Here is a 17,013-nt window from a genome sequence, read left to right as displayed (position 1 = left end):
TGTGCACATAAATCATTTAAAAGACGGTTGTGGGTTTTATTATTGCTGCTAATGGTGTTGTTCTTGGTAGAGATGTTACATTCGGCTGGGTACCGTGGCACACTGTAATCCCAGCACTTTGGGAGGCCGAGGTGGGTGGATCACCTGAGGTCAGGAGTTCAAGACAAGCCTCGCTAACATGGTGAAACCTCATCTCTACTAAGAATACAAAAAATTAGCCGAGTGTGGTGGTGCGTGCCTGTAGTCCTAGCTACTTGGGAGGCTGAGGCAGGTAAATTGCTTAAACCCAGGTGGTGGAGGTTGCAGTGAGCCAACATTGCGCCAGTGCACTCCAGCCTGGGTGACACAGTGAGACTCCATCTCAAAAAAAAAAAAGAGATGTTAAGATGTTACATCCCGGCCAGGCACGGTGGCTCATGCCTGTAATTCCAGCACTTTGGGAGGCTGAGATGGGCAGATCACGAGGTCAGGAGTTCTAGACCAGCCTGGCCAATATGGTGAAACACCATCCCTACTAAAAATGCAAAAATTAGCCGCGTGGTGGCGCACACCTTTAGTCCCACCTACTTGGGAGGCTGAGGCAGAAGAATCGCTTGAACTGGGGAGGCGGAGGTTTCAGTGAGCCCACTGCACTCCAGCCTGGGCAACAGAGCGAGACTCCATCTCAAAAAAAGGGAAAAACAAAAACATAAAAAAGGATGTTACATCCCAAATGGCCTGATCTACCCAGTTAGTGACTCTTTTTTTTTTTTTTCTTTTGAGATGGAGTTTCACTCTTTTTGTCCAGGCTGGAGTGCAATGGCGCGATCTTGGGTCACTGCAACTTCTGCCTCCTGGGTTCAAGTGATTCTCCTGCCTCAGCTTCCCAAGTAGCTAGGATTACAGGTATGCGCCACCATGCCTGGCTAATTTTGTATTTTTAGTAGAGATGGGGTTTCACCGTGTTGGTCAGGCTGGTCTTGAACTCCTAACCTCATGATCTGCCCACCTCTGTCTCCCAAAGTACTGGGATTACAGGCATGAGCCTGCCCAGCGGACCAGTGATCCGAGAGTTACAAGCTCTTCTTGTAACTGTTTTAGGGTACCATGAACTATACCCGTAATTAGACTGCAAACTTAATTGATAAATATTGTGTGTGTTCTGACTGCTTCACTGGCTGACTGTTCCCTGTCTCTTTCCCTCTCCTCAGGCGTTCCTATTCCCTGAGACACAACAATGTTGAAATTAAGCCAATTCATAACCCTACAATGGCCTCTAAGTGTTCAAGTGAAAGGAAAAGTCACACATCTGTCACTTGAAATAAAAAGCTAGAAATGATTAAGCTTAGTGAGGAAGGCATGTCCAAAGCTGATAGGCTGAAAGGGAAGCCTCTTGTGCCAAATAATTAGCCAAATTGTGAATGCAAAGGAAAAGTTCTTGAAGAAAATTAAAAGTGCTACTCCACTGAACACGTGAGTGATAAGAATGCGAAACAGCCTTACTGCTGATAGATAGTAGTCTGGAAAGAAGATCAAACCAGACACAAAATTCCTTGAGCCAAAGCCTAATCCAAAGCAAGGCCACAATTCTCCTCAATTCTGTGAAGCCTGGGAGAGGTGAGGAAGCTGCAGAAGAAAAGTTGGAAGCTAGCAGAGGTCGGTTCATGAGATTTAAGGAAAGAAGCTGTAGGCTGGGTGCGGTGGCTCACGCCTGTATTCCCAGCACTTTGGGAGGCCGAGGCGGGCGGATCAACTGAGGTGGGGAGTTTGAGACCAGCCCGACCAACATGGAGAAACGTCATCTCTACCAAAAATACAAAATTAGCCGGGCGTGGTGGTGCATGCCTGTAATCCCAGCTACTTGGGAGGCTGAGGCAGGAGAATCACTTGAACCTGGAAGGGCGAGTTTGCGGCGAGCCGAGATGGCGCCATCGCACTCCAGCCTGGGCAACAAGAGCGAAACTCCGTCTCAAAAAAAAAAAAGAAGAAAAAAAAAGCTGTCTCTGTAATATAAACATGCACAGTGAAGCAGCAAGTGCTGATGTAGAAGCTGCAGCAAGTTATACAGAAGATTTGGCTAAGATCATTGATGAAGGGGGCTCCACTGAATAACAGATTTTCAATGTAGAGGAAATAGTTCTAGGTTGGAAGAGGAGCCATCTAGAACTTTCTTAGCTAAAGAGAAGAAGTCAATGCCTAGCTTCAAATCTTCAAAGGACAGGTTGACTCTCTTGTTAGGAGCTAATGCAGCTGGTGACTTGGAGTTGAAGCCAGTGCGCATTTGCCAGTCTGAAAATCCCAGAGCCCTTATGAATTATGCTGAATCTACTCTGCCTGTGTTCTATAAATGGAACAACAAACCTAGATGACAGTATAACTGTTTATACTATGGTTTACTGAATATCTTTTTTGTTTGTTTGTTTGTTTGTTTTTTTGAGGCAGGGTCTCTGCCACCCATGCTGGAATGCAGTGACGTAATTACAGCTCACAGTAACCTCGAACTCTTGGGCTCCAGTGATCCTTCTGCCTCAGCCTCCTGAATAGCTGGTATTACCAGCACATGCCGCCACAGCTGGCTAAGGTTTACAGCATACCTTAAGCCCACTTTTGAGACCTACTTCTAAGAAAAAAAGATTCCTTTCAAAATAGTAATGCTCATTGATAATGCCCCTAGTCACCCACGAGCTCTGATGGAGATGTACAAGGAAATGAATGTTGTTTGGATGTCTGCTAACACAACATCCATTCTGTAGGCCATAGATTAAGGAGTGATTTTGACTGTCAAGTCATTTTATTTACGAAATACATTTTGTGAGGTTACAGCTGCCATAGATAGTGATTTTATGCTGGATCTGGGCAAAGTAAACTGGAAGCCTTCTGGAAAGAATTAACTCTTCTAGATGTTATTAAGAACATTTACGGCCAGGCGCTGCTGCTCATGCCTGTAATCCCAGCACTTTGGGAGGCTGAGGTGGGCGGATCATGAGGTCAGGAGATCGAGACCATCCTGGCTAACACGGTGAAACCCCGTCTCTACTAAAAATACAAAAAAATTAGCCGGGCGTGGTGGCGGGCGCCTGTAGTCCCAGCTACTCAGGAGGCTGAGGCAGGAGAATGGCGTGAACCCAGAAGGCGGAGCTTGCAGTGAGCCGAGATCATGCCACTGCACTCCAGCCTGGGTGACAGAGTGAGACTCCATCTCCAAAAAAAAAAAAAAGAACATTTATGATTTATGGGAAGAGGTCACCATATCAACATTAACAGGAGTTTGGAAGAAATTAATTCCAACCCTCATGGATGACTTTGAGGGGTTCAAGACTTCACTTGTGGAAGTAACTGTAGATTTGGTGGAAACAGCAAGAGAACTAGAATTGGAAGTGAAGCCTGAATATGTGACTGAACTGCTGCAATCTCATGATCCAACTTGAATAGATGGGGAGTTTCTTCTTACAGATGAGCAGAGAGTGCTTTCTTGAGATGGCATCTCCTCTTGGTGAAGATGCTGTGATCATTGCTGAAATAACAACAAAAGATTTAGAATATTCCATAAACTTTGTTGATAAGGCAGTGGCAAGGTTTCAGAGAACTAATTTTGAAGGCAGTCCTATTGTGGATAAAATGGTATCACACAGCATCACATGCTACAGAGAAATCTTTCATGAAAGGAAGTGTCCATCGATGCAGCATTGTTGTTTTATTTTAGGAAATTGCCACAGCCATCCCAACGTTTAGCAACCACCACCCTGATCACTCAGCAGCATGGAGGCAAGACCCTCCACCAGCAAAAAGATTATGATTTGCTGAAGATTCAGATGACCATGTTAAATTAAGTTTAGCCTAAAGCTGCCTCCTTTTGCATTTTAAGTTCAGACTAACAATTTCTTTCTCTCCCTTTCTTTCTTTCTTTTTCCTTCCTTCCTTCCCTCCTTCCTTCCTTCTCTTTCTCTCTTTCTTTTTTTGAGATGGAGTCTTGCTCTGTTGCCCAGCCTGGAGTGCGGTGGCACGATCTCTGCTCACTGCAACCTCTGTCTCCCAGCAGAGAGAATCAAGAGATTCTCCTGCCTCTACCTCCTGAGTAGCTGGGATTATAGGCACGCGCCACCACGCCTGGCTAATTTTTTGTATTTTTAGTAGAGACAGGGTTTCATCATGTTGGTCAGGCTGGTCTCAAACTCCTGACCCCAAATGATCTGCCCCCGCCCCCCACCAAAGTGCTGGGATTATAGATGTGAGCCTTTGCACCTGGCCTAACAGTTTCTCCATACATAGTGAATTGTAGACAACTACAATTGTAAACGTGTAAAGAGACTGTAACCTTGTAACAGGTAGCGAGTCTCAGTCAAGCACAGCAGCAGAGTTTTGGCCAATCACAGGTGGCCAACTGTTTAAACAGTGCTCAAAATAGTCAGAGGTTGAGTTGCAACCAATCCAGCTGTTTCCATACTTGACTGCAATTTCTGTAAGTCATTTTCCTTTCTCTGTCCATAAAGGTTATTTGAACATATGGCAGCCCGAATCACTCTGAATCTATTTTGGTTCCAGGGATTGCTGGATTTTGGACTCATTCTTCGGTCAATTCAACTCTGTAAAGTTTAATTTGTCTAAAGATTTTCTGGGCCGGATACAGTGGCTCACGCCTGTAATCCCAGCACTTTGGGAGGCTGAGGCGGGAGGATCGCTTGAGGCCAGGAGTTCGAGACCAGCCTGGCCAACATAGCGAGCTCCCGTCTCTACCCACAAATAATTTAGCCAGGCATGGTGGCGTGTGCCTGTAGTCCCAGCTACTGGGGTTCTTATTTCTCGTGGCAACACATTTTGGAGAGGGGGAGGTATTCCTGTCTTTGCTGGGTGGGAGAACGGCCAGTGGGCAAGGGAGGACGAAAATGAGAACTGTGACTGCCAGAGGGCACGTCAATTTTAGGAAGAGAACGTAAGAAAGTTGGGTTCTGTGGAGACTTGGCATATCCACGCCACCTGGAAAATCATCACGTGCCCTCCGGAGCAAGACCAAGGCCTCAAGTCACCCCTCGCAGCCCATTGGACCTCCCGGCCATCCCTTTCAGGGCTCCACGGCGACCTCCTCGAGCCGTTGCCCCGGTGAGAACCCCGCGGCACTGTGCGCGCCCCCGCCTGCCGTGCGCGTCAGCTTCCCTGGGATCCGGCGCCGCGCGCGCCCCCGCCGCGCCCCCGCCCCTTCCGGCCCGGGAGATTTGATTCCCTTTGGCGGGCGGAAGCGGCCACAACCCGGCGTTCGAAAAGATTCTTACGAACGCTGTACCAGCCGCTTCTCTCAGGACAGCAGGCCCCTGTCCTTCTGTCGGGCGCCGCCCCGCCGTGCCCTCCGCCCCTCAGGTCAGTTCTTCCGCCTGCCCGCCGCAGTCGCAGTTGATGGGTTGATGGCTGGGGTCTGGGCTGTGCGGGGCCCAGCGGCCCAAACCCAGTTTGCTCCTGGCTCTCGGGAGACTGGAGGATTTCATCGGAGCCCCGCGCTTCACCAGCCCTGTTCCCTGGATAAGATATTTGACCTTTCCGACCCTGGGTTTTCTCCTGCGTAAGTGGGGATAATGACCGTGTCTACTTAACAGGGTTATTGAAGAGGTGTTCAGGCCAAGCGTTTGCCACCTAGGAGGCTGCAATAGGTGTGAATTCCCATTTCCCGTTTCGTTTCCGTGACTCTTCCCCGCGAAAAAAGTTGACAGAAGGGTTTCGAGTTTTTTCTGTTTGTACAACTCAGTTTACTGGGGCAGTCCAATAAAAAAGGAGATGTGTTATCACTACCTTTTCAGAGTCCAAATCCATCCTCTCCTATCATCCCGGCAAAGTAGTGGCTTCAGAGGCTCACACTAAAAGGGGAATTTTTTTTTTCTTTTTCTTCAAGACGGAGTTTTGCTCTTGTTGCCCAGGCTGGAGTGCAATGGCGTGATCTCGGCTCACCGCAACCTCCGCCTCCCAAGTTTAAACGATTCTCCTGCCTCAGCCTCCCGAGTAGCTGGGATTACAGACATCCGCCACCACGCCCGGCTCATTTTTTGTATTTTTAGTAGAGACGGGGTTTCACCATGTTGGCCAGGCTGGTCTCCAGCTCGTGTCCTCAGGTGATCCGCCCGCCTTGGCTTCCCAAAGTGCTGGGGTTACAGGCGTGAGCCACCGCGCCCGGCCTAAAAGGGGAATTTTCACCGAATGCTGTATCAGTAATAGGAGCAGCAGGGTTGCTCCCACCAAGAAACCTGGTGTAGGGTTGTGGGAGCTGGAAAGGGTAGACTCAGGGAAGGCTGCCCAAGAGAGGAATCGGGTCCATAGCACTTAGGACCGGTAATTACCTTTGGTATTTCTCCTTTGTTAGTGGAATGAGGTGAGTATCAGGAGCCTAGATTGTTGCTTAGAGGCCAGTGTTCCTAACTTTGGTTTATATTTTGGTTTCTGTTTCCTATGGAGTCTGGCTAGAAAGTCAGAAAAATCAGAAAAGCCCTTACTGGGCCTTCGTGGGCTTGTTTCTCCCAAGGGTCTGTCCTTTCTGTGTGATTACTATGGACCAACTAGATGGGCAGATCAATCCCAATGAGTGCCTCATTGTTGGTGCTCCCAGAAGCCTTTGCAAGGGAGCAGGGCAGGATGCTAATTAAATGTGTTACAGGCCACATTATAAACCATTCTGAGCCCGGCGTGGTGGCTCACGCTTGTAATCCCAGCACTTGGGGAGGCCGAGGTGGGCGGATCACGTGAGGCCAGGAGTTCTAGACCAGCCTGGCCAACATGGCGAAACCCCGTCTCTACTAAAAATACAAAAAAAAAAAAAAAAAAAAAAATTAACCGGGCATGGTGGTGCATGCCTGTAATCCCAGCGACTGGGGAGGCTGAGGCACGAGCATCACTGGAACCCAGGAGTCGGAGGTTGCGGTGAGCCGAGATCTAGCTATTGCACTCCAGCCTAGGTGACAGAACGAGACCCTGTCTCAAGCAAATAAACAGACAAAACCCAAAACCCAAAAAACCATTCTGTATTCTACTTCCTGTTTGAAATTATCCTCAGCATCAGTGTCTTTCCAAGCTCTGTAGATAAGGTAAATGTATTTATGCGGCAAGTAATAGAATAGCCCAAATAATATTGTTAAAAAATGCCCCCAATTTGTTGCTATCCTTTGAAATTTAACCATAAACGTCTTCTCATTATCCCAATTCCTTGCTCTTCTGAGAAGTTAAAGACTCCAATTATAGGCCGGGTGCGGTGGCTCACGCCTGTAATCCCAGCACTTTGGGAGGCCGAGGCGGGTGGATTGTGACGTCAGGAGTTCAAGACCAGCCTGGCCAAGATGGTGAAACCCCGTCTTTACTAAAAATACAAAAAAATTAGCCGGGCATGGTGGCACACACCTGTAATCCCAGCTACTCGGGAGGCTGAGGCAGAATTGCTTGAACTCGGAGGGCAGAGGTTGCAGTGAACCGAGATTACACCACTGCACTCCAGCCTGGGTGACAGAGTGAGACTCTGTCTCAAAAAAAAAAAACAAAAAAACAAACTCAATTATATATACCCCCAATTCTTCTATTTATTTAGTCAAGCCCAGAAGGGCACTCAGGTGTCTGATTGGGGTCTAATTTCCTTCTTCATTATTCACAGTTGAGAGGCTGTCTTCCACATTGACTGATAATATACCTCCTTCAGCAGCTACAAAGTTGGGTGACTCTGTTCCCAAGGCTTTTCTGTATTCTATATTAACAAACTCTAGAGGATAAACAGGGCACATGAGAATATTTAGAACCAGCTCCACATTCACAAAGATTTACAAATCAAGTATAATCTGCTATTAGTGTAGCAGTTTGTAATGTAAGCACCAGTTTTCTCATACAGCAGCAACAACGATATTGCCTTGATTCAGTAGCTATAATCTAGGCCTACATTGGTATTACTCATCCAAAGACATGGTGTAATTTGAGAGAAGGGGGTAGATAGAGAAAATGGAAGAAAGAAAGAAAAAAAAAGTGCATGGCTTCAGTCTTACCTTAGTTGTTAAATGGACAACTTGCCCATCTCTTCTAGTTTTCCAGAGGCCATGACTGGGATGTTTATAAATTTATAACTCTTTTAGGAGAAGTCTATTAAGTTAATTATGACACTCTTAAATCCCTAATCTGGGAAGTGAATTCCAGCATTTTACAAATTGCTTTCTCTTTCTGAGTGACAAAATTTGAAATAGCCCAGTCCTTTGCATGGAATGTAAACATGTGCATTCAGATTTATAGTCCAGTGCGCCTCCATTTCCATTCTCCTGCTCTGTTTCTTCTCCTGTATCAGGATTCCAAAGATTTCTGAGCCTTAGGTTGACCTCTATACTTTTACTGTTTTTATTGCCTTTTGGAATTTCTTAGTCCTATGGTTCCTGTTTGTTTTTAGGATGAGGTTCCAGTTTATCCCCACATTTGCCCCACTGACAAATGCCCTTTAAGATATTTCTGAATTAGTGTTGCTGTTTAAAGTATTTAATCCTGTGCCTTCAGGTGCCCAGTGAGAATAAATTTGTCCTCTGTGGTATCTCCTTGCCTTGAGTAACTTTTTCTACTCCAGTGGAAGCAGAATGTTTCATTTTCTATCAACAATTTTCCCTCAGCACTGGGACCTGACCTTGCTTCTTCTAATGTTTGCCTACCCTGTTCATGCAGATTTCGTTAGGTTAAATATTCAACCTACTTATTAAGTTGGGTCCAGTGTGATCTCTTCCTAGGAAATGGCTTAATATTGTTTATTTTATCGGAATGTCTTTTTGCATGTTATCTTTTTGTGTGCTATTTCTGCTTTGATGTTGAAGACTGAACCCTGTTTTTTAAAGCCGATTTAATTTTTTTCTTGAGTGTTGATATTTTTCCTTCTAAAGCTTCTGCTCTAGTTTTCTATTCATTGACCAAATTTTTGTTTGTTTGTTTTTGAGATGGAGTCTCACTCCTGTCGTGCAGGCTAGAGTGCAGTGGCGTGATCGCAGGTCACTGCAACCTCCACCTCCTGGGTTCAAGCAATTCTCCTTCCTCAGCCTCCCTAGCAGCTAGGATTACAGGTGTGCGCCACCATGCCTCGCTAATTTTTGTATTTTTATTAGAGACGGGGTTTCTGCATGTTGGTCAGGCTGGTCTCGAACTCCTGACCTCAGGTGATCCACCTGCCTTGGCCTCCCAAAGTGCTAGGATTACAGGCAGGAGCCACTGTACCCAGCTGGCTTTTTACTTGCTGATAATAATTTTCTTTTTCTCTCCAAGTAAAATGATTCATGGAATCAGTGTTTCAGGCATAGAAAAATGATATTTTTAAAATGTCCTTTGTGGCTCTTGGGGTTCTGATAACTTCATTCAGATTTTTTTTCCACCTCAGTTTTAAGAAGACTACTCATCATTGTATGAAGGGCCTTCTCTTATTAAGCTCTGTCTTCCTTTATAAGCTCACCACACTTCTGAGGTCGAACTCACACTCTAGGTCTTTCAAATTCATGGCCATTATTAAGGCTTAGTAACATGCTAGTCACTCAGTTCTGCGTAAAGGCAGGGTGAAGAACAGAGAATTTGAAGGTAGTTTACGTGGCACTTGCCACTCATCAATTTGAGGCTTAAACAGGCTTGCTTGGCCAGGGCGATGGCTCATGCCTGTAATCCCAGCACTTTGGGAGGCCAAGGAGGGTGGATCACTTGAGGTCAGGAGTCTGAGACCAGCCTGGCTAACATGGCGAAACCCTGTCTCTACTAAAAATACAAAAATTAGCAGGGTGTGGTGTTGTTCGCCTGTAGTCCCAGCTTCTTGGGAGGCTGAGGCAGGAAAATAGCTTGAACCTGGGAGGCGGAGGTGGCAGTGAGCTGAGATCGCACTACTGCACTGCAGCCGGGGCACCAGAGCGAGACTCCATCTCAAACGAACAAACACAAACTAGCCAGGAGTGGTGGCACGCGACTCCTGGCCTCAAGTGATCCACCCACCTCAGCCGCCCAAAGTGCTGGGATTACAGGCGTGAGCCACTGCACCTGGCTTCGACTAGTTCTTAAATTTTTAATTTTTATTTATTTTTTTGAGACATAGCTTCGCTCGTTACCCAGGCTGGAGTGCAGTGGCGCAATCTCGGCTCACCGCAACCTCTGCTTCCCGGGTTCAAGTGATTCTCCTGCCTCAGCCTCCCTAGTAGCTGGGATTACAGGCATGGGCCACCACGCCTGGCTAATTTTTTATATTTTTAGTAGAGACGGGGTTTCTCCATGTTGGTCAGGCTGGTCTCAAACTCCCGACCTCAGGTGATCCGCCCGCCTCAGCCTCCCAAAGTGCTGGGATTACAAGTGTGAGTGAGCCACCGCGCCTGGCCGTTTTTTGTTTTTAGTAGAGACAAGGTCTTGCTATATTGCCCTGGCTTGTTTTGTACTCCAGGCCTCAAGCAATCTTCCTGCCTTGGCCTCCCAAATTGCTGGGATTACAGACATGAGCCACCATGCCCAGCTATCGTTATGCTTCTTCCTTTTGCCACTCCTAGCTGTAGGTTTGGTATGGGTAAGACCTTAGCTATCTATGTTTTCAACATTTCAAATATTTGTCTTTTGCTCTTAAGTCTTTACAACTGTTACTGATTTTGTATGGTGTGAGATAGAGATCCAATGTGTTTTTTTTTTTTCCTTCACCTCATGGCTAACCAATTGTCCCAGCTTCAGAGCTGCATTTCCATCACCTGTTACGTCTAAAAGCCGCCTCAGTTCAGTACCTGTCAACTTTTACTTCCTCTAGGATCTTTGCACCTAAATTCCCTCTTTCTGGAATATTCTCCCTCTAATTCTTTGTGGGCTATGACTGTTAAGGCCTACAGACCAAAGACCACATCTGTAGTAAAAATCATTAGATGTATTTAGTTTGCTGCAGCAGGAGAAACCATACTCTTGAGAATTTTGGGTAGTCTCAGAGTGAGTTGAAAGGGGCAGAATGAGGGAAGAATGAGGTGGGGCTGAGGATGTCATTGAAGACAATGAAGTCAGCCAAATAAAGGATCTTTATTTTAACAACCTTGTATGGAAACATTGTTTACATGGTTATGTTCAGATTCTATTGAAACCATTGTTCAAGTTTTGATAGGAGTATCACAGTCTGATTACTGGCAGGGCTGATTTTTCTCAATTCTCATCCTTTGAATTAGAGCTTGGCTTAAATGTTACCTTCTCAGAAACCACTGTTGCTTATTTTTATTTCAGTATTTATTATAGATAATAATAATAGTAATTATTAGTTTTTTGAGACAGAATCTTGCTTTGTCGCCCAGGCTGGAGTGCAGTGGCGTGATCTTGGCTCACTGCAACCTCTGCCTCCCGGGTTCAAGCAATTCTCCTGCCTCAGCCTCCCAAGTAGCTGGGATTGCAGGCGCACACCACAAGGCCTGGCTAATTTATTTATTTATTTATTTTTGTGAGATGGAATTTCGCTCTTGCTGCCCAGGCTGGAGTGCAGTGGCGCGAGCTCAGCTCACCACAACCTCCGTCTCCTGGGTTCAAGCTATTCTCCTGCCTCAGCCTCCCGAGTAGCTGGGATTACAGGCATATGCCACCACACCCGGCTAATTTTGTATTTTTAGTAGAGATGGGGTTTCGCCATGTTGGTCAGACTGGTCTCAAACTCCTGACCTCGTGATCCGCCCACCCCGGCCTCCCAAAGTGCTGGGATTACAGATGTGAGCCACTGTGCCCGGCCTAATTTTTTGTATTTTTAAGTAGAGACCGAGTTTTGCTATGTTGGCCAGGCTGGTCTTGAACTCCTGACCTCGTGATCTGCCCACCCCGGCCTCCCAAAGTGCTGGGATTATAGGCGTGAGCCTCCGCACCCGGCCTATAAATTATAATTATTAATTTGTTGTCTACTTACTTGCCTTTTGTCTTCTCCACTAGAATATACACTCCATGAGGGCAGAATCACATTTCTTCTCCATTATAGCCCTAGTGCCAAGGGCAGGTTTGGCATATCATAGGTGCTCAGTAAATATCTGTATGAATAAATGAATGAATAAGAGCAAATTCAAGAGTTTTCTAGAACTGCATTAGCAGTTCTTCCAGACACACAGCTGATCTCTAAAAGTCAACCAGGAGGGTATTTTCCACAAGTAAGACAGAGATGGTATGAGTGTGACTTTGTATATTAATGTGCATAACAGGGCCCTACTCATTTCTATGGTTTTTTAAAATAAACTACTTAATTTTAAAACTCAGGGAGACAAAATCAATAAGATCTACCTAATTTTTTTTACAACTAATTTTTATATATTATTTGATGTATAATTAACAGTATATATAACCCACATAAGTTGTGAAGCATAATAATAAAATACATATCATATACATAATAAAATTGTGTATGACTGGGGTCTTAGTTTGGGTTTTCCTGATGACTACTGATAATTTTTTCATGTCTTTTTTTTTTTTTTTTTGAGACAGAATCTCGCTCTGTTACCCAGGCTGGAGTGCAGTGGCGTGGTCTCGGCTCACTGCAACCTCTGCCTCCTGCCTCAGCCTCCCGAGTAGCTGGGACTACAGGTGCGTGCCACCACCTCTGGCTAATTTTTTATAGTTTTAGCAGAGACAGGGTTTTATGGTGTTAGCCAGGATGGTCTCCATTTCCTGACCCTGTGATCCACCCGCCTTGGCCTCCCAAAGTGCTGGGATTACAGGCGTGAGCCACCACCGCACCCGGCCTTTTTTTTTGAGACGGAGTTTCACTCTTGTTGATTGGGCTGGAGTGCAATGGCGCGATCTCAGCTTACTGCAACTGCCGCCTCCCAGGTTCAAGCGATTCTCCTGCCTCACCCTGCCAAGTAGCTGGGCTTACAGGCTCCTGCCACCATGCCTGGCTAATTTTTATATTTTTAGTAGAGACACATTTCGTCATGTTGGTCAGGCTGGTCTTGAACCCTGACCTCAGGTGATCTACCCGCCTCAGCCTCCCAAAGTGCTGGGATTACAGGTGTGCACCACCTTGCCCAGCTTCGTGTCTTTTTTTTTTTTAATTATTTTTTCTTCAGGCAGCCTCTCGAGCCAGAGTAGGCTCAGGGACTCCCTTTTTCATGTTTTTGTTGGCCATTTGTGTTTCTTTGAGAATTTTTTTTTTTTTTTTTTGAGACAAAGTCTGGCCATTTCGCCCAGGCTAGAGTGCAATGGCACGATCTCGGCTCACTGCAACCTCCACCTCCCGGGTTCAAGCGATTCTCCTACATCAGCCTCCCAAGTAGCTGGGATTACAGGTGAATGCCACCACGCTTGGCTAATTTTTTGTATCTTTAGTAGAGATGGGGTTTCACCATGTTGGCCAGGCTGGTCTCGAACTTATGATTTCGTGATCTGCCTGCCTTGGCCTCCCAAAGTGCTGGGATTACAGGCGTGAGCCACCATGCCCGGCTGAGAAAAGTTTTTTGTATCATTTGCTTATTTTGCTGTTGAGTTTTTCTTATTGTTTTGTCAGAGTTTATGTGTTTTCTATGTACATCCACTACTATATTTGTTGCAAGTATCTTCTCACATTTATGATTTTCTTTTTTTGATGGTGTCTTTGGATGTATAGAAATGCTTATTTTTATTTTTTTTAGAGACGTCTTGCTATGTTGTCCAGGCTGGCCTCGAACTCCTGGGCTCAAGCTGTCCTCCCAAGTGGCTGACAACACATGCACCACTGTGCCCAGCTGAAGTTCTTAATTTTAATGTTGTTTAATATATGAATTTTTTCATTATTATTAGTAGTATTTTATTTAAGTGATCCTCTCCTATCCTGAAATAATGACAATATTCTTTAAAAAGTTTTAAAGGTTTATGTTTCATACTTTTTAAGTCTTTATCTGGAATTCATTTTTGTATATGGTGTGAGATAGGAATCCTTTTTTTCATATGGCCAATAATCAGTTTTTTCAGTATCATGTAAATGCATAAGACTTATTTAGATTTGCAGTTACAAGAATGGAGGAGATGATCTGGTATTGTTTCCTTTATTGATTATGTACTCTCTGTCTTCTAGGTTCTTTTTCTAATTCCAAATAAACTTGCAAGAGGACTATGAAAGATTATGATGAACTTCTCAAATATTATGAATTACATGAAACTATTGGGACAGGTAATTGTTATTTTTTTTTGGAGGCAGTGGATAGATCAACTATTTGAGAGTATAGATTATTTAGGTAGGCATGAGCTTTTTCGTCTAACCCATACAGTTTTAACAATTCTTCTACCTACTTCAGTAAGAAAAAGTGGAGCAAGCAGAGAGGAGAATAATAGGAGAAGCCCTGTAGGTTATTGCAAGGACTTTGACTTCTATTCTAAATAATAAATTTATTCTAAATATTTTCTTTCTTTTTTTTTTTTTTTTTGAGACGAAGTCTCGCTCTGTCGCCCAGGCTGGAGTGCAGTGGCGCGATCTCGGCTCACTGCAAGCTCCGCCTCCCGGGTTCATGCCATTCTCCTGCCTCAGCCTCCTGAGTAGCTGGGACTACAGGCGCTCACCACGCCCGGCTAATTTTTTGTATTTTTAGTAGAGACGGGGTTTCACCGTGTTAATTAGGATGGTCTCCATCTCCTGACCTCGTGATCCGCCCGCCTCGGCCTTCCAAAGTGCTGGGATTACAGGCATGAGCCACCGCACCCGGCCTTCTTTTATTTCTTGACTTTTATTCTGAATTAAAGTCATTGGAGAGTTTTGAGTTAAGAGGTAATCTGACCTTTGTTTTTACAGAGTTGCTGTGGCTGCTTGGTAGATAAAAGGTTGGATGAAGGAGGGCAGGAGCAGAGGCAGGGAGATGTTAGCAGACTATTGCAATAATTCAGGTGTTGATGCTAGAGATGATGGTGGTGTGGATGAGGGTGATGTAGTAAAAGCAGTGAAAGGGGTGGGACATTGCACACACACATATATACACACGTATGTGTGTATGTTTTTATTGAGGTATAACATATAGTAAAATATGCAAAGTGCAGTAATCTCAGTGGAGTTTTACACAAATATATGTATACACATACCCGTATATTCCCTGCGTGGATCAAGACATAGACCATTTCCAGGGAGTACCTGCCTGCTTTCCCCCAAGGTAACCACTGATATATTTTGAAGACAGAGCCAATGGGATTTATTGATGGGTTGGAGTGCTAGAGAAAGAGAAGGGCTAAGGATGGTTCCAGGGTTTTTGGCCTAAGCACGAGGGAAAATGGAGTTGCCCTTTGTTGAAAGGAAGAAGACCATGGGAGAGACTACTAGGAAGTTCTTTTTGGAAATGTTAATTTGGAGATTTCTTTTAGCTGCCTGAGTGGAGACATTTATCCAGCTTTTGATCCAGTTTTGAAAAATAATTGCCAAAGTTTTTTTTTTTTTTGAGATGGAGTCTCGCTCTGTCACCCAGGCTGGAGTGCAGTAGCGCGATCTCGGCTCACTGCAAGCTCCATCTCCTGGGTTCACGCCATTCTCCTGCCTCAGCCTCCCGAGTAGCTGGGACTACAGGCGTCTGCCACCATGCCAGGCTAATTTTTTGTATTTTTAGTAGAGACGGGGTTTCACTGTGTTAGCCAGGATGGTCTCAATCTCCTGACCTTGTGATCCGCTTGCCTCGGGCTCCCAAAGTGCTGGGATTACAGGCGTGAGCCACCGTGCCCGGCTTCAAAGTTTTAAAACTGAGTGGAAGTTTCATATAATTTATCTTTGGCCTCAGCAACTTTATATTGTGTTCTAGCAATGTTAATTATAAAGGAAATTTAATTGCAGGGTTAATCATAAAGCAGATTTCTAAAGTGAGTTCTGTTTTTTTTTTTTTTATTACAAAGTTAGAGATACAGTATCATGGTAAAAACAAAAACCTTCAGCTAGACATTGGATAACAAGAAGCAACAGGAAAAAAAAGCCACAAACTTCTAGGAAAATTTGGCTTGATAGAGTCTTTTAAAATTATTATATATAAAAAGGTGTTTGTGCCTGAGTCCTTGCTTATGCTTTCATAATACGTTTTCCTACTTAGGTGGCTTTGCAAAGGTCAAACTTGCCTGCCATATCCTTACTGGAGAGATGGTAGCTATAAAAATCATGGATAAAAACACACTAGGGGTAAGTTTAAATTTATTTTAAAAATAGTCTACTTATAGATCAGTTTTGTGAATTAAAACCTGAATTGTTCTAATGTTCTAGTTACTGCTCTTAGAATAATATTTTTATAGCTTTTAAAAAACATATAGATCTGTGGTTTTAAGAAGTAATCTGGGGGAAGGGATTACTTTGTTCTTCAGATTTTAATGCAGGGCAGTGGCACATATTTGAAGTCTGTAGCATCCATCTGTAGGTGTTTCTGGATATTAATGTGTCCCAACTTTCTTCTTTTCTTTTCTTTCTTTTTTTTTTTTTTTTTTTTTGAGACAGAGTCTTGCTTTGTTGCCCAGGCTGGAGTGCAGTAGCGCGATCTTGGCTCAGTGCAAGCTCCGCCTCCCGGGTTCATGCCATTCTCCTGCCTCAGCCTCCCAAGTAGCTGGGACTACAGGCGCCCACCACCATGCCCGGCTAATTTTTTGTATTTTTAGTAGAGACGGGGTTTTACCTTGTTAGCCAGGATGGTCTCAATCTCCTGACCTTGTGATCCGCCCGCCTCGGCCTCCCAAAGTGCTGGGATTACAGGCGTGAGGCACCGTGCCCGGCCCCATCTTTATTTTCTTATGATACTAAATATAAATCATTTTGGTACTATAGATAGGTAGATAGATAAATATTACGTCCTAGTTTTGTTTTTTTTTTTGAGACAGAGTCTCACTTTGTCGCCCAGGCTGGAGTGCAGTTGCACAATCACAGCTCACTGCAGCCTGTACCTGCTGGGCTTAAGTGATCCTCCCACCTCAGCCTCCTGAGTGGCTGTGACCAGAGGCACACGCCACTATGCTCAGCTAATTTTTAAACATTTTTCTAGAAACAAAGACTCACTCTGTTGCCCAGTGTGGTCTCAAACTCCTGGCCTCAAGCAGTCTTACCATCTCAGCTTCCCAAAGTACAGGGAATATAGGGGTGAGCCACTGTACTTGACCTGTCCC

The 17,013-nt window shown here is 44.9% G+C and overlaps 1 protein-coding gene and 1 pseudogene across 13 annotated transcripts in view; both read left to right on the top strand.

Annotated features, from left to right (window-relative positions):
* Positions 1 to 1,248: 1,248 nt before the first annotated feature.
* LOC129044744 (tigger transposable element-derived protein 1-like) lies at positions 1,249 to 3,775 on the top strand (annotated as a pseudogene).
* Positions 3,776 to 5,132: 1,357 nt separating this feature from the next.
* Positions 5,133 to 17,013, top strand: part of MELK (maternal embryonic leucine zipper kinase) — a 99,022-nt gene continuing 87,141 nt past the window's right edge. For 2 of the 13 annotated variants that reach the window (XM_063650156.1, XM_054502055.2), the window contains exons 1-4: positions 5,198 to 5,331; positions 12,412 to 12,510; positions 13,979 to 14,074; positions 15,960 to 16,045. In XM_063650156.1, the coding sequence (XP_063506226.1) occupies positions 14,017 to 14,074; positions 15,960 to 16,045 (144 nt within the window). In that variant the 5' untranslated portion in view covers positions 5,198 to 5,331; positions 12,412 to 12,510; positions 13,979 to 14,016. Of the gene's footprint in view, positions 5,531 to 12,411; positions 12,511 to 13,978; positions 14,075 to 15,959; positions 16,046 to 17,013 lie in introns of all 13 variants that reach the window. The other 11 variants (XM_063650158.1, XM_054502049.2, XM_054502052.1 and 8 more) reach the window with 10 other exon arrangements.

Source organism: Pongo pygmaeus, chromosome 13 (genome assembly GCF_028885625.2).
Source record: "Pongo pygmaeus isolate AG05252 chromosome 13, NHGRI_mPonPyg2-v2.0_pri, whole genome shotgun sequence".
Taxonomy (NCBI): domain Eukaryota; kingdom Metazoa; phylum Chordata; class Mammalia; order Primates; family Hominidae; genus Pongo; species Pongo pygmaeus.
This window is presented reverse-complemented; position numbering and strand designations above follow the sequence as displayed.